This window comes from Apodemus sylvaticus, chromosome 1 (genome assembly GCF_947179515.1).
Source record: "Apodemus sylvaticus chromosome 1, mApoSyl1.1, whole genome shotgun sequence".
NCBI lineage: Eukaryota > Metazoa > Chordata > Mammalia > Rodentia > Muridae > Apodemus > Apodemus sylvaticus.
In genome coordinates this window covers 16,557,393-16,580,785 of record NC_067472.1, presented here as the reverse complement: position 1 = coordinate 16,580,785, position 23,393 = coordinate 16,557,393, and the positions used below count along the sequence as shown (strand labels likewise).

Below are 23,393 nucleotides of genomic sequence, written 5' to 3'. Positions count from 1 at the left end.
ATTCAACAGGGACTTTCACTTTTAATGCACAAACGCTTCCCAAGAACTTACTTAGCAGCCAGTAGCGGGGGTACAGAGACGTACAATATAGTGGTGAATTAGTCGTGATTCCTACTAGAGGCGCGAAGTATAGCAAAGACTAAAAGTAAACCCAGGCAGCGACTAATTTGGAAGGGATGTCTAGGAGCCTGATGCTGGGGATTTTGACAGTGGCCCCTAGGTCTGGAAGTTCACAGGTCCTCATTTAGACCTGGACAGCTCCCACTCGACCTCGGGCGACGATCGTCGTCCCCAGGCTCGCTATCAGTCACAGCTAGGGAACTCCTCTAGAGGGTCTCCATTCCTCCAAAAGGCAAGCCTTCCTCGCGCTTTTTCCAGAACATCCTGCAAACCTCGGTTCACTTCTGCTCTCAGGCCAACAGTTTATTTGTCCTCGCATCAAGAGGTTGCCTAGCACCGCCATCAGTATCTGCCTGTTCTTTCCTGGCTTAAAAGCCGCGGGCTTTTCCTTTTAAACGTCTAGCTCGCCGTTCTGATTCTCGCGACAGTCCTGAAACCTCGCGTGAAATTAGCTTCCTGTCTCCTCGGAGTTTGGGACAGCTCTCGTCCATATCGTTAGAACCCCTCTGGCCAGGAGCAGCGTCTCTGCTAACTGAGCGCTCCTTTGAGGAGGGCTCGGCCAAAGTCAGAACTGCGCAGTCTGTGGTACTACCGGTCGCCCTGGAAAACTAAGCCACCGCGGGCCGCTGGCGCACGCGCAGTCAGAGTCTATGATGCATACTGGGCGTGGCCTATATAAGCCCCTCCCCTCCCTAGCCTGAAAACTAGGTTTCCTCCTGTTCCTCCTCTTCTTCTTAAGGATCTTGGATTGCGGTTTCTGGAAGCTGTTTAGGGGCCGGCAGGGGCGGGGCCTGCCATTCTCAGGATGGTGGGCGGGCCTTCGGGGATGCTTTGCTTCCTGCCCCTAGCCCAAAGTGCCACCGTGGCGTTGGTGGAGGTCTCCAGACTGAACACTTTTGGCCCCGACATGCTCGAATTTGCAACCTGTAATCCGGACTCCAGAGACGCCCCACGGGGAGTCACCCGCCGGCCGCAGCAGGCCGCTAGTCAGTTCCGACCTCTAATCACCAGGCTCTTCCGCCGGTTCGAGCACCTGCCCTATAGTGGGAGGGAGATAGCCAGATGTGGATGGCAGCTGGAAACGTTTAGTCTGCGCCCCAGTGGACAGACTGGGTGAGCACAGCTGCAAACCGTGCCCAGAGGAAGCTGGTCCCGAGCTTGCCGTCCAGAAACGCCCATACTGTTGAAGTAAATTTTACATTAAGTAAAATTTCTTAGCACTAGAACCCCTTCTTTCTTTCTATATTGCAGCTGTTTGCCGCTCTTCGGAACTAAATCAGATGAGACAGGACCTGGGGTTCAGCCAACAGTTTGAGCTCCTCGGTCATCCCATCCCTACCCTCTTCTCATAGCTTTGCTTTCCCAGCTGCGGAGTCTGGTTATGGCGGCTCCGTACACTCATTGTGACTTTGGCCTAGGGTTGAAGTGAAGGCCCAGGAGGGTCCTTGTGAGACTGGATAAAATTATCGGCCTCAGGGCCTGGGAAGAAGGCGGGTATTCGGCATCTAGGGGCGGGGAGAAGGGGCGGAGGCTTCTCTTTGAATCTTAAGTCTGGGCTGCCAGCGATCCCCCCCCCATCCCCCGACAGAAGCAGAGGTGGCCTGCGGGTCTGGCTGGCCGTGCATGCGACCTTTTTCGTTCCCCTACCGGTTCTTTAGGATTGGAAATCACAGCTGTTAAGGGCCTAGTCCAAGGCACTAGGTGAGTCGCTGGGATGCCCCCAGCACCATCGCCCCCACCTGAAGTTTTTACATCAGGTGTAGTTTTATCCATCTCTGGGGCAAAGGTGCATCAAAGTTGGGTGGTTTCTGGAGGTGGTGCTGGTGTGTGTGCATGTATGTATGCATGTGTGTATACGCGTATGTGTGTATGGGTGCGTGCATATGTGCAGTGCATGGGTGTTAGCGATCATACCCGAGACACTGTTTCTTTACTCCCTAGTCCCCAAGACCAGCGTAATAAATTACATTACCAACTGGCATTACCCCAGGCCATTTTGTTAGGGCTTCTGGTTGGCTCCAGGCTAGGAGAAGAGAGGTCAGTGTTCGAATCAAGCTTTTATACAGGGAGCAGTGAGGCTGGGCTTTCTGCCTTGACTTTATCTCTGACCTCCAGACCTGGCTTCCCTCTTCTGGCAGGGTGCCACCTACGCGCTGATGCCCCGAGTGTTCACAGGGCTTCCAGCTAACCATGCTGAACCTACCTCGGCTCTGCCTTTGCTACTACTATTATTGCTGGTGGTGTGGACCCAGCTACCCGTTAGCGCGAGGCCGTCCACAGGCCCAGATTACCTGCGGCGAGGCTGGCTGAGGCTGCTAGCCGAGGGCGAGGGTTGTGCTCCCTGCCGGCCAGAAGAGTGCGCTGCGCCGCGGGGCTGCCTAGCAGGCCAGGTGCGGGATGCGTGCGACTGCTGCTGGGAATGCGCCAACCTGGAGGGCCAGCTCTGCGATCTGGACCCCAGCGCTAACTTCTACGGGCGCTGCGGCGAGCAGCTCGAGTGCAGGCTGGACGCGGGCGGTGACCTGAGCCGAGGAGAGGTGCCGGAGCCGCTGTGTGTCTGCCGCTCGCAGCGTCCGCAGTGCGGTTCCGACGGCCGTACCTACCCGCAGATCTGCCGCCTGCAGGAGGCCGCCCGCGCTCGGCCAGACGCTAACCTCACTGTGGTGCATCCGGGGCCCTGCGAATCCGGTACGCAAGCTCAGGGCTCTTAGTACCAGGACCCTGGCTTCCCAAAGGCACTGCTCCCGGATCCCCGACAGCCTTGGTCTATGGTCAGCAGAATGGATAGATGGGAGAGACCAAGAGCCTTAAAGACTGCCGACTAAAATGCAGGTTGAGATTTGTTGGCAGGTTTGGGCTGCCTGAGAGCCCTATCCAGACTTGCAGGGACCGGCCCTTCCAAGGAACAGGCACATAGCCAATAGCTGGGTCAGAACTGAAAGGACCCCCTACGTCTTTGCCCAGACTGCTGAAGCCCAGGCCGAGGGAGTCCTGTGAGATGCACCCTGTTAACCCCGGCTCCCGCCTATCCGTTTTCTCTCACATTTAGGAATTAGAGAGGGGAAGATGGCTTCTCGCCTCTCTTGTCCTCATCCTTTGGGTTGGGGTTGGGGATGTCCATGCTTGAGGTTTTCTTTGGCCACCCTCACTTCCTCAGCTTTTACCTACTCTGGTCTGGCTGGGCTGGAGTTGCAGCGGAAGCAAACGCACTAGCAGGGGGCTCCCAACAGTTTTCTGTTTTCTGCCGTGCAACAAGGTGGTTTCAGGTTCCCCCGGCCTCCTCCGTGCTAGACCCACCTCCTCCCTCTCAGGGCCCAGATCGTGTCACATTTGGAATGTGGCTGCTTTTCAAACCTTTGGGAACTGGGCCTAGTTAGAGAAAGGGGAAGGGGAGAGGGAGGTGTTGGTTACATGGCCCGCAGGAAAGGGGCCCTCGGGTAGAATGAGGGCAGCGGAGCAGTCCAGGACAGAGCACAGTCGGTTATCCAGCTGCGCCATGGCTCTGTGTAATGTATACTGCTCTGTGCGCCTGTGCGCCTCTGGATTTGCTTTTGTGCCCTTGTGTGCCTCTGCACCTGCATGTAGCCCGGCTTGTGGCATATTTGATTTGCAGATGCGTGTTGATTTTGGCATGCTCTGTGTCCTGCTCCAGACGTGTCCACATTAATTTGTAAATTGTGTCCATGCTGAGCTGGATACAGCTTCCTGTTGTCAAGTCTCATATTTCCATCCCCCTGCCCCAGAGCCCCAGATCCTGTCGCAGCCTCACAATATCTGGAATGTGACTGGACAGGATGTGATCTTCGGCTGTGAGGTGTTTGCCTACCCCATGGCCTCGATTGAGTGGAGGAAAGACGGCTTGGCCGTCCAGTTGCCCGGGGACGACCCCCACATCTCTGTGCAGGTAGGGGCAGCGAGCAGGGCACGCTCCCGGAAAACCCAGGACTTTCTCCAGATGACCTTGCTGACAGCACATCTGTCTCCAGTTTAGGGGTGGACCTCAGAAGTTTGAGGTGACTGGCTGGCTACAGATTCAGACTTTGCGCCCGAGTGATGAGGGCACCTACCGCTGCCTTGCCCGCAACGCTTTGGGCCAAGTCGAAGCTTCTGCTACCCTCACAGTGCTCACGCTAGGTAAGGGAGCCCCAAGCTCTGAGCACCAGGAAGATGGGGTGCATTAGGACCCTTGAATGCCTGTAAGGAACATTCTGCATGTGACTTGTACACACACACACACACACACACACACACACACGCCTTCCCACACACCAAGTCTCTTCCTTGACCCTTTTCCTTTATTGTATATGTTTGCAGACCAGCTGAACGCCACAGGATTCTCCCAGCTGCAATCCTGGAGTTTGGTTCCTGAGGAGGAGGCAGAGAGTGAAGAGATGGAGGACTACTACTAGTTCCAGATCTCTGGTTTGCCGGTGTGGGTGTGTGGCTCTAGCACCGCACCCCTGCTGTTGAGAAAGGCTGGAAAGGGCGAGCAGTGTCCTTTCATGGAGTTTAACGCTCAGTGTAGCCTTAGTTCACCGTTCCTCAAAACTCATCTTCCAGAAGCTTCTGCGGTAGAGATGAGTGCAGCGGAACTGATTTAGTTCAGTACAGGGAGACGGGTGGGGCAGCTCCATGCTTTATTCCTTCTAGGGGACAAAAGCCACCTAGCGTACAACTAGACACAGTGGGCACCAATAAAAAAATTATAAACAAACCAAGCCACACTGCTGCGGACAATTCTTACAGATGCGCACCTAACAGACTCTGGCTTCTAGTGATTGCAGGCCCTAAAGGAAGGCCTGTTGTGTGTGTGTGTGTGTGTGTGTGTGTGTGTGTGTGTGTGTGTGAGAAAGCTTCACTAGGGCCTATACTGCCCTCTCCTGTCCTCTAGTGAGGGAGCCTACAGCAATCTGACTGGAGAGAGGAAGAAGTTATCCCAGCCCCCATCCAAAGCCCCCTCCACCCTCCACCCCCATCCCCCCACCCCCATTCCCCCCCCCCCGCTGGTATCTCCAGCCCTCATTCTTGTCTCCTCTCCAGGCAGAGTGGGAAACTGGGTCTATGTTGGTGGGACCCCTGTATAGACGCATCAACCGAGTGGTGGGGGCACCTGTGTTACCCACACCCTTCCTCTTCTCCCTCCTTTCCTCTCCACTTTCCAGACGTAAAGTCGTAGTTATCCTCTTTCTAACTGTCCCAGCTGTGAGCTGTCTTTTCTGACTTGAGGTCCTTCACAGAAGTACTCTTTGGCCTAGATCTCTCCACATATTCTCTGTACCTAGCCCGGGGACATCGAGGAGTTTATGAAATTGTTTTAAGGGTAGGGTGGAGTTAGTCACCAGGCCAAGATGCTGTGTGTGGAAAGCGACATCCTCCTACGCGCCGGGACTGCGCCCGGAGCTGGCGCCACCGCGGGGAGGGACGGCGTTTGGCTCAGCGTCTGTGTTTGCGGTGTGAGACCCGACGCAGATGGCTGGGCCCCCTGGAAGGGGCGAGGCCGGGAACCCCGTGCTCCAGGCCTGGCCACCCCGCCTGCCTGTATGAACTTCATCTCCAACTGCCTCTGCCTGGCTGCGGCCACTTTTCCAATACGATTCTGACAGTGATCCCCGGTAGCCGCGCTGCGGCCTTTGAGAACTGACAGCAAATTGTAAGGCGCCTGCAGAAGCAGGACAGTGGGAGGTGGGCCGAGTGGGTGTGGGAGCGTCTTGCTGCAAGGTTTCAAAAAGGTCCTCTCCAACCTGTGAGAGCGGACCTGGGTCGGGGTCCCTGTGCTCATCATCGCTTTTTTTCTGCTCTGCGGGTCTCCAAGGAGTCCTGTGGCCTGCCTGTCCCCTTGCACCTACCTGCAGAGCACAGGCTGGCTCTCCCCCAAACCCGAATCTGCAGACTCTATAGGGAGTAACCTCCTCGACCCCTCAGTTTCCCCCTCTGCAGCCTTGAGGGTTTGGGCCCCGCAGCCTGGAGTGGAAGGATGCTCTGCCGCCCACCGCCTGCACCCTCCCCGCACCCCGCCTCTGCTGCAGCGGACGGGGTTTAATAATGTCGCCGGAAAGTGACACGCGATTTATTATTAAAGTAATGCGGGCGCGGGGACGGGAAAGGTTTAATAAACGCGCTGAGATGCCTAGGATTATTCACCGCAAATAAATGAGAGCGCGGGCGGTGTTTTAATAAATAATTTCCCGCCGCTCCCGAGGGAGGAGGGCGGGGGGGGGAATGGAGAAACTGAGCGGCTGCAGGCACTCTCGGCTCCTCATGCCCACGGGTTTTAAAGCCTTTTCCACTAAACGGCTCATGGCCAAGGTGTGCGGTTCCTTTCCTGGAGAACAGAACCAGAGAGGCCCAGGCCTGGCGGTGGGGCGTTCCCCATGCTCCGTCCCCAGTGCCCACCTCTGGGACTTTAAGTCGTTTGCGTAAGATGTAGCAAATGGGTTCCCTTTTGCTCCCACCCGGAGGTTGTGAGTCAGGGAGAGGGAACCAACTGTATTAACACGAGCCACCCCCCCCCCCCCACCTCACCCCCAAACTTGTAGTCCTGGTCTCTGACCTTCGACCTTCAGGAAGGGCTGCTCTCTTGCTTATGGCTGCCCTGGCTGCGTTTCTCCTCCATTCCGAGTAGGGTGTGTGGAGAAAACCAAAGGGGACTGTGTGGACAGGTGTGTATGACGCGGTGTGCTAAAGGCACCGACGCCACCATCCTCTTTGGAGTGTTAGTAACACGGACGGACGCTGCTGCTTCTGACCACTTCTGCTTAAGGTTCTAGGATTCTCTCATCCGCGCTGGTCGGAATCGAGGGCGTGGGACTTAGTCAAGTCGCATTCGCCCCATAGGGGTCGATCTGAGGACTGAACAGAACCGAAGACCCCATGGGGAGTCCGCCCATCCAATAAAAGCCTGGAGGATTGAGAGGAGAGGGAGAACTTGATTTTGGAGAGGCCAAAATTGCAGGCGTTGGGGACCAAGGATGCATTCACCATACTGAGGATGGTGATGGAGGCCGAGTCTGCACCGGCCACTAAGAATGGTGCCTTAGTAGGAGGAAACGGCGACCTCTCTGGCAAGTCTTAGGAGTACAGGAGCTGGGGAAAGGCTGCCATCTGGTGGATACGTCTGGCAGTGCCAGCCGGGCCTGGGCTAAGGGGCTTTGAGAATTTTCGTTTGATGGAAAAACTCTTGTAAAAAGATTTCCTCAAGGGGGACTGGAAAGATGGCTCAGCAGTTAAGAGCACTAGTTACTCTTCCAGAGGACCAGGGTTAAATTCCTAGCACTCACATGGCAGTTTACAACTGTCACTCCAGGCGATCTGACACTCTCCCATAGACATAAATGCAGGTAAAACACCAACGCACATAAAATAAAAATAAATAAATTCTCAATAAGAGACTTTTAAAAAGAGATTATTTTATTAGGGGTGTGGAGGAGCATGCCTTTAATCCCAGCACAGGTCCTAGCTAGGCCTGGTTCTCATGGAGGTCAGAAATGGGGCATCAGAGTCCCTGAAACCAGAGTTACAGATGATTGTGAGCTACTGTGGAGTGTGGGTGCTGAATCAAACCCAGTTCCTCCAGAAGAGCAGTCGGTGCTTCTAACTGCTGAGCCATCTCTCCAGCACCCGTCTCCCCATTCTTTCTTAAAGCAAAGTACCCTTTCAAGAAAGGGTCACAGGAAGGAGACAGGCTTGCCTACAGTGTAAGGGATCCCTTAGAGAGAGACTGGCAGGGATCTCTCTGAATGGTATCAAACTCTGGGAATCAGTTGCAGAACAGGTGGAAAACACTTGGGATGCTGTAGTTGAATTAAGAAGGGCCCGAGGGAAGAAATGAAGCCAGGTTAGGAGATAGAGTTAAGTTAGGGACCAGACAGATGTGATTGAATTAAGGGACCAGACGGATGCTCTGGTACAGGGATGCATGAGTATCGAGCAGAGCTCAGAAACCAGCTCAGACAAGTCCCATTCCCCTCTTCTCTCGCTAGGGGGCTCCAACCCACCCTAGGCCTTTCTGTGTTTAAGCTGGGTTCCAGATGTGCTGGGGGGAGGGGGCGAGAAAAGGAGAGCTTTAAAAGCTTCAGGGCGTGGCCTAGCTTAGGTGACTCATTGGTGGGTAAGGTGGGGCAGGTGCTCAACCCCAGTGTTCCATGAAACATTGTTCCTAACTCCTGGGACGTTTTCTACCACGCCATCATTATCGTCATTATCGTTCTGGTTTAAACTCAGTCCAGGGGCCCCAAATGAGGGTGGGCGTCGCTCTGGAGGAGAATGTAATCCCCTCAAGCATACTCCTAGGGCTGAATCAGGAAAGGTGCTTCTTCCCTCTTCCCTTCATTTGCTACACGGATGCTGTTGAGGCCCACTTAGCAGACTACTACCTGAGCCTGTCTGTGGAAACAGACATTTCCCCTTCCTCCTTGTTTCTTTTGCTGAGTTTCTTGTCCTCACCAGTTCCCTTTTCTGAAGTCCTCCCTCTTCCTAGGGTTGAGGTCTTTGGGGGTAGCTGGGAGGGGGGACGGGAGGAGGACAAGGTCTCACTATGTAGCCTTGGTTATCCTGGAACTCACTATGTAAACCAGGCTAGCCTTGATCCATCAAGATCTGCCCACTTCCATCTGCAGAGTTCTAGGATTGCAGGCAGGTAACACCACACCTAGACTGAGCACTGAGATTTTAGCTGGGCTTTCCCCTCAAAGGTCAGGAGGGGTTACAGAGGCGGGATGAATTTATTTTTGACATTTTCTCGGCCGTCTAGGTCTCCCTGGACGGAGTGGATAGACGTGAAACACAAGCTTTAGGTCAAGCGTGTCCACGCTTAGGTCTCATTCAGGTGGAGTGTGGAGCTCCTCAGGAGAGAGCATAGACTTTGAGGAACTTAAAAAATACCCAGAATCCCCTGGGAGAAAGAGAAAGCACCCCTAAGAGAAATAGGGAAGGGATGGACCTTCCGGGAATGATGGCTGAAGACTGTAGGGCCAATGGCGTCCTGTCTCTCATCTGCTCCTGATCCTAGGGAACTGAGCTAAGGCACAAGTTCCCATATGCCTGCTCTGGCTGAAATGGCTTCTCAGTAAGCCAGGTCCTAACATGACTTTCCCTAGATCTCCTGCCCCTTGTCACTGTGTGCACTAATATTAGGGGGCTGGCTTCTGAGGCAAGATCTCTGAGGACACTGACTCTGAAGGGTAAAGACAGGTCCTACGAGCAGAGCCGGGGGCTCTACGAAAGAGCTCAAAAGTGGACATGGGGTTTGCATAATGGCTCCACAATCCAGTTCTGCTCCTTTTTTAGATCATGCCGCCACCTCCTCCTTCTTTTTTTCTTAAAACCTTGCCGGTATCAGATTCCATGGAGCTGGAGTTACAGGCAGTTGTGAGCCTTTGCCTGGGTGCTGGGAGCGGAAGTCAGGTCTTCTGGAAGAGCAGCAAGTACTCACTCTCAATGGCTGACTCCTCTCCTCTCTCCAGAGCTGGTTCTTCACCTTCCTTCATCTCTGCCATCTTCTGCAAGATACTGATAACAGTTCACAGGCACTAGCGCTCCTATAAATGGCTCGTCTAGAGCAAATAAGTGTTCTGCAAATGGTCACAACCTTACCAAGATTATTTCTAGGCCTGTGATTGGCTGGAAAGGGGTGGTACCCAGTGCAGTTTCTCCTTTGAAGTACGATGCAACATTGTGTCTGCCTGGAAGAGGCCTTAGGAACATGGCCTTCAGAAGAATGGCGGGCTGAGGCAAGATGGAGGTGCTCAGGGACCTGACTTCCAAAGAGCTTAGCTGTGTCACCCCTACTCCAGTCCTCCACAGAGAGCTCCTGTCAGAACTCCAGGCTCTAGCTCTGGCTTGTGGGGAGGGGCATCCCCCCCAAACTCACATCCATCCATCTCTTTTTATCTGGGCTGCTGAGTTCCAACGGGGCCTCTGATGGGGAACAGATACAGCCCGGGCGGAAGCTGCCAGCTCTACACTGAGCTGGGGCTGAGGACAAGGCCAGGGGTCAGTGAAGACAGATAAAGCTCAGAGCAGCTGGGGGCTCAGGGGACTCTTGAGGAGGCCTAGCAGGGACCGTGGCCTGGTTTCATCCTGGGAGGAGGCGGGGCCGGAAACCTCTTGATGGCCAGTGACCATCAAGGGCTTCAGATAGCCAGACAAGGCCTTTGATGACTCTTTAGGAGGAGGGGAAGGATAAAGTCCCCTTCTGAAGAGAGGGTGCAAGAAAGCCGGGGTTCTCACGAGGAATGAGGGCGGCTCCTACAGAAGCTAGCACAAGCTGGGCAGCTCCAGGGGCAGGCCTGGGGCAGGCCTGGGGCAGGTTCTGGGGCTGCTTTACCTTGAAGGCAGAGATGGGAAACTGGTTTACTAAGTGAATCTGTGATTTTTTAGTTCCTGTTTTAATTAACTTTGAAGGGCCTGGGAACTCCCTGAACACCAGGGAGGGGAGCAGAGAGGATGTTCATTTTCCTCTTCTCCCTTTTAAAGACATTTTTATTAAATCACTTTGTTTTCATTCTGGCTTGAACATGGGGCGTTTAAATGGAAAAGTAATTATTTCACCTTGTTTGCTTATGGAGAGAGAAGATCAGGGAAGGAGAGGGCCACCGGCAAGAGGCCGCAGCCTTAGACTAGTGCACATGTCTGCAGCATGCAAGCACACATACCTCGTCCATACACCAACGCCCACATACCCTCCTACGCTGACACACTTGGTAAGCTCCCCACCCCCAATAAAGGCACCTCAATGCTTGCAAACGTTCCTCCATATTCTCCCAAGGACACACCTTCATGGTTGTGCCAGTTTTTCTGTCCCACACTGACACCACAAGTGTGTATTTTCTGTCTCTGTATCGGTCTCTCTCTCTCTCTCTCTCTCTCTCTCTCTCTCTGTCTCTCTCTCTGTCTTCCTCTCTCTTTGTACTATCAAGCTTATTGAGTTACATCACCACAAGAACACCTGGGTTCAGCCACATAGCCACACAACCACACACTCTTTCTGAAACACACACCCTGATCGGGACTCTTGGGGACAGACTCGTGTGAGGGGAGAAGGCAGACATGTATCATCAGACGCCTAAACTACTCAGGCTTCTCCAGACATCGGGGCTCAGACTCTGCTGCAAGCTTCTCTCCATGGCTTTGTGGCCTTGATTCCAGAGTCTTCTGCAGAATCCTTCCTATGCATTGCCGTCCATCCTGATGGTTGAGGCAGGCACGAGGAGGCCCTACAGGTTTCCGAGCCTCAGTTGGCCTTTGCCAGGTTTCAAGTCCAGCTTTCCTCTTGCTCAACGACTGTGCGCCACACCGGCACCAGAGGGGTTAAAACTTCTGTAGCCCCCCCCCCCCACCTCAACCAGGCTGGTACACGAAGGCCGGGTGCGCAGGAGCCTACCTGTACTTTGTCTTCATCTGTCACCCCTTCTGACAGTCAGATACATCTTGTGGGGGGCGTGGGGGGCGGGGGAACAATAATTAACCTCTCCCGCCTCAGCCCCCAAATGCTGCTGCTTGTATGCGGGTTGTAGCTGGGTCTGCAGGCTGCGGTGGAGGGAGGGAGCAAGGGAGGGAGGGAGTGGGGGGAGATGGAGGGGCAAGGGAGGAGAAGACAGTGGAGAGCAGCCTGCACTCTGGAAAGGCCCTGACTCCTTCATTACCCCGCCAACTGCTTCCCTCCTCTCCCTTGCTGGTCCTGGGGAATCAATGGCAGATGGGAGAAGGATGGGGAAAGCCTAAGTCCAGACTCCCCCACTCTCCCTTCCAGAGGCCCCTGCTGAAGGGGGCAGATGGGGGTCAGTGGGTGTCAAGGAGAGCATCCAGGTGTTACCAGGGGCACACAGCGCCACTGGAAAGAGACTTTCGTTGGCCTTGTGTAGGGGAGGTTGGGGACACTGGTGCTGATGGCAAGTGACTAGAGATTGTTAAGGACCAGTGTCTCATCCAAGCAGTCAAGGGTGAAGTGTGTGTGGATCAAGGAGATGTCAGACTTAGGTGGTACACAGAGGGCGCTGTAAAAACAAACCAAGCCTCTGGGAAGTGGATGGAATGGCAAAATAAGAGAACAGATTTGTCATGGGCCAGGTCTTGGAGGAGACAGATGGGACCGGAAGTGCAGAGGACTCTCAGCCTTCCTGAGCTGCCCTCCAGAGAGGGAGCTGGTCCAGGAGTCTCCCCTGCAGGGGAGAAGGTCAAGAATAGGTGCCCTTGCCACGGGGGCTGGAAGAGGTGCAGAGAGACCGCGCCCTGCCCTGTGAAGCCTGAAGGCCACAGGCCTCTAGCTTCCTCCACTCTTCGAGAACTTGTTATTCAAATCTGTCTTCTTTATAATCTCAACCAGGAATTGGAATCTTAGGGTTCTAATTCTGGTTCAGCCATTAGCTAACTCTGGTACAGGAAATAGTTCCCTTAACTTCTCTGGACCTCAGGTTTCTCATTTATCAGAGGAGGTGGGGAGTGCTGATGAGATATGGCCTTTAGATGCTACGCACAAACATGTCCTGAAATCACACCAAGATAGAGACCAACGGGAGCTTCCTGGTCCTCTCTTCCCCTCGTCTGTGCTCCTTATCCATCATCTGTAAAATTTTCTGGGAGCCCCAGCAGAGAGAGAGCTGACTCTATGCCTTCTCTTTGAAATAGAAAGAAGAAAATAACCTAGGAGCTGGGGAGGGTGCAGAGCAACAGGAAGTTAGCCCTGGGGAGGGCTTGCCATGGGGGTGGGGTGGGGGGTGGAGGGAAGGACAGTGGAGAAAGCGAAGACACTCAGTCTTGGAGAGGCAGCCTTGAGAGAGAAGAATAAGAAACCCCAGAGAGGCTGCCAGGGGCTGCAGCTGAGAGCCGAGCCTGGGAGAAAGGAGCTGACAGACCTGCCAGCTCAGTTCAGGAGCCTCATGCTCTCTGGTCCCAAGGAGAGGAGCCTCGAATCAGAGCCTTGCTGCCCCGCACCTCCCACCCAGCACACACACACACAGGCTTTCTCCGAAGATGCAGCTCATTACTGGCTATTATTTTCTTCACCCGGAGAAACACCGGGACTCTTGACAGCAGCGGGGAGAGGTAGGGAGAGAAAGGAAGGCTGCCCGGGTAGGGCTTCCTCTGCTGCCGCTGGGTCACCTGTGCAGTGATGCCTGAGATTGAGCTAGTCTTCCGGGCCATGATGAAGATACGTGAGGGGTTTCTCCTGGCAGCCGGAGTCGAATCCCTGACACACTGGGACCCTGTGGATAAAACTGGGCTCTTGTGGAGAACCAGAGCCCAGGAAGGGAAGGCAACCGTGGGGCCTTTCATTTATGGAGTAGACTTTGCATAGCTCCTGCCTTAAGGGTCTGAAGTCCCACCCTGGCCTTCTTTTTGCCTCCCTATGTCTCCCAGCCTCCCCCTCTGTGAGAATGAATCTCAGGTTTGAACTTCATCTTTGCTTTTTTTTTTCCCCTCCAACCATTATTTAGCAAGATGATTTCTTAGTTTGTCTTTTAAAAAGTTATTTTTTAATTGTCCTCGAGTTTTTATTTTATTGTCTGTCGTTGGCTTTTGTCTGTTTTATTTTATTTTAATTTTTAGACAGGGTTTCTCTGTGTAATCCTGGCTGTCCTGGAACTCGGTTTGTAGACCAAACTTTACCTTATTTTCTTTTATTTTTAAAATGTACCCTATGAGCATATGCCTGCTATGGTTCAAAACTGTGTGTAGAAATAAGACCTTTGTGCCTTACGTCATGGTCCCTGCTTTTTTGTTTTATTTTGTTTGTTAGTTTCTTTGTTTTTTTTCAAGACAGGGTTTCTCTGTGTAGCCCTGGCTGTCCTGGAACTCAGTCTGTAGACCAGGCTGGCCTGGAACTCAGAAATCCACCTGCCTCTGCCTCCCAAATGCTGGGATTAAAGGTGTGTGCCACCACCGCATGGCTCGGTCCCTGCTTTTTAATGGACCCTTAAATTGTTTCCAAGTGGTACAAATAATGCTACTCTGGCATCCTTGGCATGTTATTTAGCACAAGGGTGAGTATTTCTGTGCTTCTGTGTTCTAGAAATGGCATTAGTGGGGCCAGAAGATTGGCACCAGGACTGTGTATGTAGCTTAGTATTTGACATAAAAACCACAACAAAAACAAAACAGGCCAGGGAGGGGGGCAGGGGAAGTATTTTGTTAAGCCTGACTTGACATTTAAGTTTGTTTCCTTGTTTCGATTTTGTCCCTCCTGAGGACTGAGCCAAGGGTCCACCTGCTCTTACAAGGCAAACACCAGCACTGAGCTAAACCCTCAGCCCTCTCTCAGAGTTCCTCTTGTTTTGTTTTCCAAGACAGGGTTTCTCTTGTGCAGCCCTGGCTGTCCTAGAGCTTGCTCTGTAGACCAGGCTGGCCTCGAACTCAGAGATCTACCTGCTTCTGCCTCCCAAGTTCTGGGATTAAAGGCGTGCGCCCGCCACACTTGGCTCTCTTCCAAGTCTTCCGCACATCTTTCTCTCTGAATGTCTTTCATTTTTTCTTTGACAGTTTCAACCTGTTTATAGTTTATCTGAAACCCAGATGTTAAAGCAAGCACTCGTGGATGCCTGGAGGAGGGCAGCCCGCCAGTAGGTGATGTCACTAAGCTTTCATTTTAGCAAGTTCATTGCCTCCTTCCCTCCATCCTTTCCACTTTCCCTCCTTGCTCTGGCCAGCATTGTCCCTGTGTCCCTGAAGATGCTGTTACCCGAGCACCATATTTGTTACCATCTTTAGAAAGAAAAGATTCGTTAATTCATTGTATGTTGTTTGCATGCATTTGTGCCTGAATGAACATACGTGGACCACATTCACGTAGGTTCCTTTGAAGGCCAGAAGAGGGCATTGGGCCCTTGGGACTGGAATTACAGGTGGCTGTGAGCCTCCTAACTGGGTGCTAGGATCCGAAACCCAGGTCTTCTACAAGAACAGGAAGTACTCTTAACCTCCGAGCCTTCTCATCAAAGCCCCGCCCCAAAACATTTACTTAAGCAGGGCAGTCATGGCACATGCCTTTGATCCCAGCACTCCAAGAGGCAGAGACAGGCAGATCTACAGAGAGAATTCCAGGACAGTCAGGGCTACACAGAGAATCCCTGTCTCAAAACAAAAACAAAAACCCAAAACAAAACAAACAAACCCCCCCCCCAAAAATCCCAAGCCATGTATTTAATTCTCTATGTAACTATCTGTCTGTCTGTCTGTTGTCTATCTGTTTGTCTGTCTGTCTGTCTCCTGTATGTTCATAAACAAGCACTTGCCACGGTATGCATGTGGAGGCCAGAGGGCAGTTTGCAGTAGTGGAGTCTCTCCTACCATCAAACTCGGATTATCAGCCTTGTGGATAAGCACCTTTAACCACTGAGTGGCGGCGTGTGTCTCTCTGAATTCAGCTAGGAAGTGCCTTAGAGAGAGGCCTGCCAGGGCAGTGTACCTTCCAGCTGTGCTGTCTCTCCTGCTCATCTGCGTTGTTCCCCTGATTCCAACATAATCTTAGCTGGTCTCCATCTCCATTGACCCTGTTCCAGGGCTGGAGTCTCCAGCAATGTCTCTATGTGGTGGGGGCAGGGCTCCCAATTGGATCCCACTTGACAGTTGACTGTCCCCTGCGCTGCACACCAACTCTGAGCCCTGTCAGAAGTCATCGAAATCCAGGAACACCCAGTCTGCGATCAGGAGTGGGGAGGTAAGGTAGAACCATTCAATGTTTTAAGAACTGGCCCTCAAGTCACTCGCAGACACACCCAGGGGCTGGCTATTCAGGGAGGTCTGGTGTGAGATTCCTATTCTTCCCTCAAGTTGCCCCCACCTGCCTGAGTCATTAGGACAAGGCTCTGGAGTTCTCTATCCAGCCCAAGGGCACCTGAAGCCTCTCCACTCTTTCCCTGGCATTTCCTCTCTCACTTGGAGGTTGCCAAATGGATAGCAAGCTTGGATGGGTCTTGGTGGCCAAACTCCAAACAGAGGGGGAGGTATCCTGGCCTCTTGCCAGCGTTCTGTCCATGGTAATTTGGCAGCAGAGCACCAGCTGCATATATCTGCACATCTGTTTATGCCTCTGGCTTGTTATTTAGTCCCTGCCTTTCACTGGCAGCAGAGCCAGAACACACCTCAACTCTTCCCAAGTTAGATTAACTGGGAGAGAAGGCTAGGACACTCAGTCACCACAATGGCTGAGCCTCGTCGAAGGGCCCGCCTTCTCCAGCAGCTGCTGCCACTTTTCAAAGAAACGCAGTGGGAAGGGGAGGAGGAGAGGAGGGGAGTGAAAAGGAAGGGAAAGAGTGTGAGGAGAAGGGAGCAGAAGAGAGGGCTGTGAAGTTAGAGCCTTGGACATGCTGAGGGTGGTCAGGTAACCTGGCCCTAGGCCCCACTGGGGGCCAGCACTCTGTAGTCTTTTGGAAAACAGCCATCTGAACCTTCTTTCCTGCTCAACACTTGAATGCTTGATTTCGATGTGTGTGTGTGTGTGTGTGTGTGTGTGTTCTTGCAAAGTTGGGAAGATTCGGTCATGGGAATGAAGTTTTCAACAGTCTACTCTAGGGGGAGCTTGGCTAACTGAGCTTGGGGGGTTTCTGGGGTGAAGAATGAAGGTACCAGATTCTGTCCTTGGGATTAGGGACGAGAAGTGAGTAGAGGCGTGGTGGGAGGAAGATAAAGAGGAATAATGGGAAGGAGAAGAGAAAGAGATGGGTAAGCAAGCGGGGAAATATGTTTTCCAGAGAAGGACGAGTGGAGTGGAGAACCTTGAGCTGCCAGTGGCGCTGTCCTTGGTCCTGACAAAGTCTTATGCGTGAACCCGAACACTAGCCTATGTGGACCCCACCCCCAAACTCCCCACTGTTTCCTTTGAAGGTTACTGAATGGTTCTGGATGAAGAACCAATGGGCTGAAGCTGTACCTCACCAGCACTCAATCCCAGATTGGACTTCTCTCCTACACCATCTCCCTTTTCTCAAAGCAACTCCCCGTCCAATCAACGTTCCTTGAGGAAATCAGACTGGTATGGACTCAAAAGTTACCTGTACAGAGCTCCCCGAGAAAGATTCCCCAGGTCCCAGGAGACGGCCTGAGCAGTCTCATGAGATAAATGGACTGGATGTGGGGGTGGGGCTCTGTGGTGACCGTAAGTGTTGACGCCCATCCAACTAAAAGCAATATGGTGCACATGCCTTTAATTGCAGCACTGGGAGTCAGGGGGCTGAGGCAGTGGTGGGCAAAAGCAGGCAGTCTCTGTGAGTTCCAGGACAGCCTGGTCTACCAAGTAAACTCTAGATCGACCCAGGGTATTTATTGAAACCCTGTCTCAAACAAACAAATCAAACGTTTTTCCTTTGACTTGTCATCCCATCTGTCCTCCTCAAACAATAGTGTTTGGGTTCCGTGGTAGAACACTTGCCCACTCATCACAAGTTACTGGGTTCAGCCCCCAGCACTGGTGGTGGGGCGGGGATGTTAAACCAAAAACCAAAAGCAGGTCTGGAGAGATGGCTCAGCGGCTAAGGGAGAGCACACTGTTCTTCCAGAGGACCTGAGTCAGTACCCAGTACCCAAGTCAGGTGGCTCACAAATACTTGGAATTCTATCTCCAGGGGACCCGATGCCCACTTCTGGACTTCACTGGTACCCACACACAAATACACACTCTCACACATGAACACATACACACATACGCGTGTTCACACACTCATACACACAGAGGCATACATGTAGAAGTTTGAATACGCTTGGATCACACTATTAGGAGGTGTGTCCTTGTTGGAATAGGTGTGCCCTTATTGGAGGAAGGGTGTCACTGTGAGTGTGGGCTTAGCCAGTGTAGCAGCTGTTCAGCCGGTTGTCAACTTGACTAGATCTGGAATGAACTACAATCCAGAATTGGAAAGCTCACCTATGATCCTAATCTGGAGGCTCAGAGATACAAGTTTCTGACCTCGATCTTGTCGATCTTGTCGTGGAGATCTTGAAGCATAGTGGCTATGAATTCCAGAAGATTAAGACAGGGAGATCTCTGAGTTCAAGGTCATCTGGAATTAAAGGCGTGGGGGGGGGCACATGCCTCTAATCTGGAGACTTACATAAGGACTTTGGAAGAAGGAAGACTGACTCACTCTTCCTTGCCTGCTTGCCTTGTGGGCCTGAGCAACTGCTAGATCCTTGGACTTCCATCCACAGCTGCTGCTGACCATTGTTGGGGAGTTGGACCACAGGCTGTAAGTCATCAACAAATTCCCTTACTATATAGAGACTACCCACACGTTCTGTGACTCTAGAGAACCCTGACTAATACAGCCAGTTTTCTCTTGTTTGTCTTTGGAACAAGATGTTGAACTCTCAGCTTCTCCTGCACCATACCTGCCTGGATACTGCAATGCTTCCTGCCTTGATGCTAATGCACTGAACTTGTGAGCCTGTAAGCCGGCCCCAATTAAATGTCGTCCTTTGAAAGAGTTGCCATGGTCATGGTGTCTCTTCACAGCCATAGAAACCCTAAGACAATATACATAACTAAAAATAAAATAAATCTTTAAAATAAAAATAAACATCAGTAACAAAACAAACTCAGTAGTAACATTGTTTTGTGTCCTTTAAAAATTATATGCGCACTTAAACAAGACTAAACAGCGACAATACCAGCTGACATTTTAATGTGTGTGTGTGTGGGGGGGGGAATCTTACAAGGACCCAGTCCTAGATTTAGAACTGTAGAGAGGGGAAATCTGTCTTCCTCAAGGATGAGTCCCCCTAGGTTATCAAATCCTAAGCGGTCAGCTAGAAACATGCATACGTATGAGCAACACTAACTGGTTTGATTTTATATGCACACACGGATCCCTAAGTACACATGTGTAACAATTAAAGAAGAGGTCGTGAATTTTAGTGAGCATCGGGGCATTGGAAGAGTTGGAGGAGAGAGATGGAAATTGTATAAATACAGTATTCATGTCTGAAATTCTAAAAAAAAAAAAAAATCCATATGAGGAAATGTAATCCACCAATGATAAAAACTAAGCCAGCTGAACAAAACCACTATATAGTAGTTTTACAGAAACATATAAAGATGACAAAAAAGAAGTAAAAATGAGATGTAATGAGCTATTCCCAGGCAGGCCTCGGGCAGATGGGGGTTTAATCAGTGAGAGTCTAAACACACGGGCATCCCAGCTAATTCAATTCCCATCCACTCATTAGGGGGAAATATTCATCATCCAGAGATTACAGCAGGGCCAAAACTCTGAATGGATTCTAAAGAGCTGTCAATGAAGTGGTCGCTACAGCAGCCAGGCATGTCCCGCTGACATGACCGCTGACATGACCGCGCCCACACCTTTCCTTCTACCAGGTCCTTTGGGAACATCTGTTTGCAGACCTCAGGGACAGGCACTGAGGAGAAAGAAGTAAAATCAAGGCCCTGTTTATGTGTTTATTTAGGTATGTCTGAATCAAAAGCTAGGCGTTCACAGGGCTAGACTTCGGCCCTCGATGTCCATAGCACTTCCTGACACTCCTGTCTGTGGACTTCAATCCCAGCTGTGATCCCGAGAGCTAATGAACCACGCATGCTTTAAAAGGGAAAACCAGTGTTTTGAAGGCCTGTGATAGACTTTGGGCACTCTCAGCTCCATGTCTGTAGACAGGAATCAGAGAGCAGCAAGAGATAGAACAGGAAGACTCTTGGGGGTGGCAAGATCCAGAGAGGAAAGGAGAACTGACCTGAACCACAGGGACACTTAGTTACCTGCTGGCTGCATGTTACCTGTCTCAATGCTATGGTTCAACATGCACAAGAGGCAAACTTAGGGGGTTGGAAAGATGGCTCAGTGGTTAGAAATGTGTACTGCTCTTGAAGAGGACCTGAACCATGTTGGGCAGCCAGTCTCAGGGGATCCAATGCTCTCTTCTGGACTCTGAGGGTACTTCTTAAGTGCGCACACACCTGCTCTCATATATTCATAATTAAAAATAACTTTAAAAGGGGAAGCTAATTTAAAGAAAAGGTTATGTTGGCAGGGATTTGAGGAGGCTAGTCATACTGTTGTGTGTGCACAGTAAACCACAGAGGGGTGAATGCTAGTGGCTAGCTAGGGTTCTCCTTTTTACTTGGAGACCAGTCCATGAATTGGTACCTCCACATGTAGGCCAAGACTTTCCACCACAATTAACTTAGTCTAGATAATCTCACACAGATGCTCTCAGAAAATAACCTAATCTGCATAATCTCCCACGACACACCCAGAGGCTTGTCTCCTTGATGATTCTAGATCCTGTTAAGTTGACATTGTTAAACATCACGCAGGTATAGCCTACCTTGGACTTGCCACCCAATAGTCAGCAGTACTATGACTGGTGGACTGGTTTCCAACCTTATCTTCCAGTTCACTAGCTCTGGAACCTGCTTAGTGATAGAATCTGTTTTAGATCTGATTCCAGTTTCCTAGTTTCTCATAGGAATGTTAACGGTTGGTCTGAGAACCAGGACACATATGTGTTACAAAGGGTAGCACGGCCGTGGAAATTATATGATTGTTGCTCTGCCTCCTTCCTTAGAAGGCGGGCCTTACAGGACAGAGCCCATATATAAAATACCAACTAATGAACCAGCAACGCATGCTTCATACTGTAAGGGTTAAGGATGTGGCTCTGTGGTGGAGGGTGTTTGCCAGAATATGCAAGGTCTTGGGTTCAATCTCCCGGCGCTGCCAAAAACATCTATTAAAATGCTAACAATGTCATCTTCTCAAAGAATTATCTTACTCAGTTGTTGGCTAAGTCAGTCTGAAATGCACAGAGTAGAGACTGAGAAAGTAAAGACCAGGGACAAGATGGAACCTCCTGGGCACTGACAAAGGTACTGTTCACAAACAGCCAGGCTGGGAATCTAGCAGGAAGAGCCGTGGTAGATCCACCTATTCTTTGGAGTTTGCTTGATGAAGGAGAGCCCAGACCCTTTTAAGGGCTCACCTGAATGGAAACAGACCCATGGAAAACAATCTCCCCACTTTAAAGCCAACTGATTAAGGGCTTAGATTACATCTTCTGAACCCCTTTACAGAGGACACAGATGCGTGTAGGCTGAATAACCAGGAACTCTCTGTAAGCTACAGAATGTCTCTGCCCTCCTGTTTTTATCTCGAAGCTTTGTCTAGTCTGACAACGAAACAAAACAACAGACCACCAGGGGAAATTCTGTGTGACCCTTAGCAGACTAGACTGTCTTTGAGAAAGTTTCTGATGTTCAAGAGTCATCCAGTGGAGGTCGTGCAAACCTACCTGTCAGGAGTTCTACTCCCTGAGGAAGCGGAGATACCTTTTAGAGAGTAGAGACTAGAGAAGGGTTGGTCTTTGTTTCCCTTGATCAGAAATCAGGGCGTCTTGCTGGGGCTCCTCAAGTTGGTTGTCATGGAGAGGAGCTGGGACCCCTTGCTCTGGCTGTTGGGGCCACCAGAGCCATAGCAGCAGGTGGTAAGAGTGGCCTCAGTGACCAATGGGGCTTCCGTAGGTAATTACCCAGCAGAAGCTGGGAACTGACAGGGTTAATTATTAACTTCTAATTGCAGGGCAAACTCAGGCCGGAATCCTCCTCTCCAAAGCAGAGGGCATTACTATTTGCATAGCAATTAATTACTTTGGGAGCTACAGAATTTAATTACCCACTAGTCCGCAGGAGCCAATAATTAAATTACTCTCAGAAACAGGGTATTTATTTCCCAGTTAGCTGAGCAGGTAGCCTCTACCTTGGGGACTGTGCCTGGGTGATGACCCCTGGCCTGGTGGCAGGACCTTGGCTTGAGAAGCAACCTCAGTGCCCAGCAGATGGGCAGGCAAGCATCCACAGTTAGACGGCCTCTAGAAGCCCGAGACCACAGGGCACCATATGCCTACTACACCCCACAGTGGGCAACCACACGTGTGGCCAGGAAGTGGGAAGTGAGACTAAAGAGAACCCTTGGGCTCAAGTCACAAACGGTCATTTCCTTTACCATCTTCAACTGTGTAAGGTTGTCGATGTCTTATTTTGGGACTATGTGCTTTGGTCCTCTATGACTCTGAGCCCCTCTGGAATCTCTCTCCATGGCTGCCACCTCGCTGGCATGGGCTTTGGACCGAGGCACGCTTAGGACAAGTTTAGGTTCTAGAGCAGCTTGGGGGAGTATCTCTTTGGACAGCACTTGCTAATGCAAGTTTTTAAAACCTTGAACTGAGTTGGGTGTCCTGAAACCAAAGCATCCATGTCAAAATGCTGTATGTTGCCGAGAGCGATACTCGCTAGTAAAAAAACGCCCCGATCGGAGTATCTGGATGCTTCCTGATTGACAGTGACCCACTGGAGCTGGGTTGTATTGGCTTTAGCCCTGTTTCCCTGTTTCTCCTTTCATGGTTTAAAAAAAAAAAAAGGTTAACTGAGAGGTGTAGAGGAAAGAAGGAGGGGGGGGGGGACAGGGGATGGGAAGCCATCAGCAAATGTTTGGGTTGGCTTACAGTCTAGAGAGGAGGACTCCTTTGGGTTAGTTTACTCTCCAGAGACAGGACTCCTGTCCCCCTCGGCCTAAGAAAACCGTGACACTAAGCATGTCTAACTTCACTCTTTCCTCAGCCCCTCAGACTCCTCCTCTACCTCCTGGATCATCACTGTCCTGAGGGTCAGGGTCATGGAGCCAGGGGGCAGCTGAGGTGAGACACTTTTCATCTCCATCCTAGATGGAGGTGACTTCTGCTCAACCTCTGGGCTAGCAAAGCTGGTGTCATGGCCCATGGTCCCTCTCTGAGGAAAGATGGGAGAGGAGAGCTTACTTCCTTGTTCTCTCCCTTCACCCTGGTGAGGGTCTCAGGCGGATCACTAACTTCAAAGGTGCCATTTTGTTTTACTTCTATCAAGTTTTAGATGTGACTGTCAGATTCCTGCTGTAAGCAGCTCCAGAGCTCCGCCCCGCGCCCCCCACTCTCTTCCTGTCACCTCCCCTCCCCAATGCCCCCACACAGTCTTAACCAACATTAGCTCCCAAGGCTGACACACCTTGGAACACGCCCTCTCTCAAGCCTCAAGCCTCAAGCCTCAAGCTGAGCTCCGATCCCCACCTCAGACAGGATCTTGTGGATACTTCTAATGAAGTTCTCTCTGACTCTGTCTGCGCACCCACCACGCGAGGAAAGGAGCTGCGGCCGCCGGCCCTCAGCCCCGGCTGCTGACAGCAGCGATCCATCTCCATCACCATAATGGCGTCCCCATTAATCGGCCATAAACTAATAAAGCAAGCACTTTCCACCCCTCAGCCCCCCCCCCCCAACTTCATTAAGTCTTTAGTACATTA

The 23,393-nt window shown here is 51.6% G+C and overlaps 1 protein-coding gene and 1 long non-coding RNA gene across 4 annotated transcripts; both read left to right on the top strand.

Moving 5' to 3' along the window:
• The first annotated feature begins 1,675 nt into the window (after positions 1-1,675).
• Positions 1,676-4,838, top strand: Kazald1 (Kazal type serine peptidase inhibitor domain 1). Of its 2 annotated transcripts, none has more exons than XM_052184957.1 (5): positions 1,676-1,821; positions 2,259-2,808; positions 3,864-4,024; positions 4,107-4,249; positions 4,435-4,489. In XM_052184957.1, the coding sequence occupies exons 2-5, from the start codon at positions 2,277-2,279 to the stop codon at positions 4,487-4,489; spliced, it is 891 nt and encodes a 296-aa protein (XP_052040917.1). In that variant the 5' UTR covers positions 1,676-1,821; positions 2,259-2,276. The 2 variants fall into 2 exon arrangements, with proteins under 2 accessions (XP_052040917.1, XP_052040907.1); XM_052184947.1 differs by having other exon boundaries at positions 1,677-1,821; positions 4,107-4,254; positions 4,435-4,838.
• Positions 4,839-5,332: 494 nt separating this feature from the next.
• Positions 5,333-18,621, top strand: LOC127686905 (uncharacterized). Of its 2 annotated transcripts, none has more exons than XR_007978266.1 (3): positions 5,333-5,770; positions 15,615-15,772; positions 16,806-18,621. It is a non-coding gene; the product is annotated as an uncharacterized LOC127686905 (long non-coding RNA). The 2 variants fall into 2 exon arrangements; XR_007978267.1 differs by lacking the exon at positions 5,333-5,770 and adding an exon at positions 12,879-13,161.
• Positions 18,622-23,393: the final 4,772 nt, after the last annotated feature.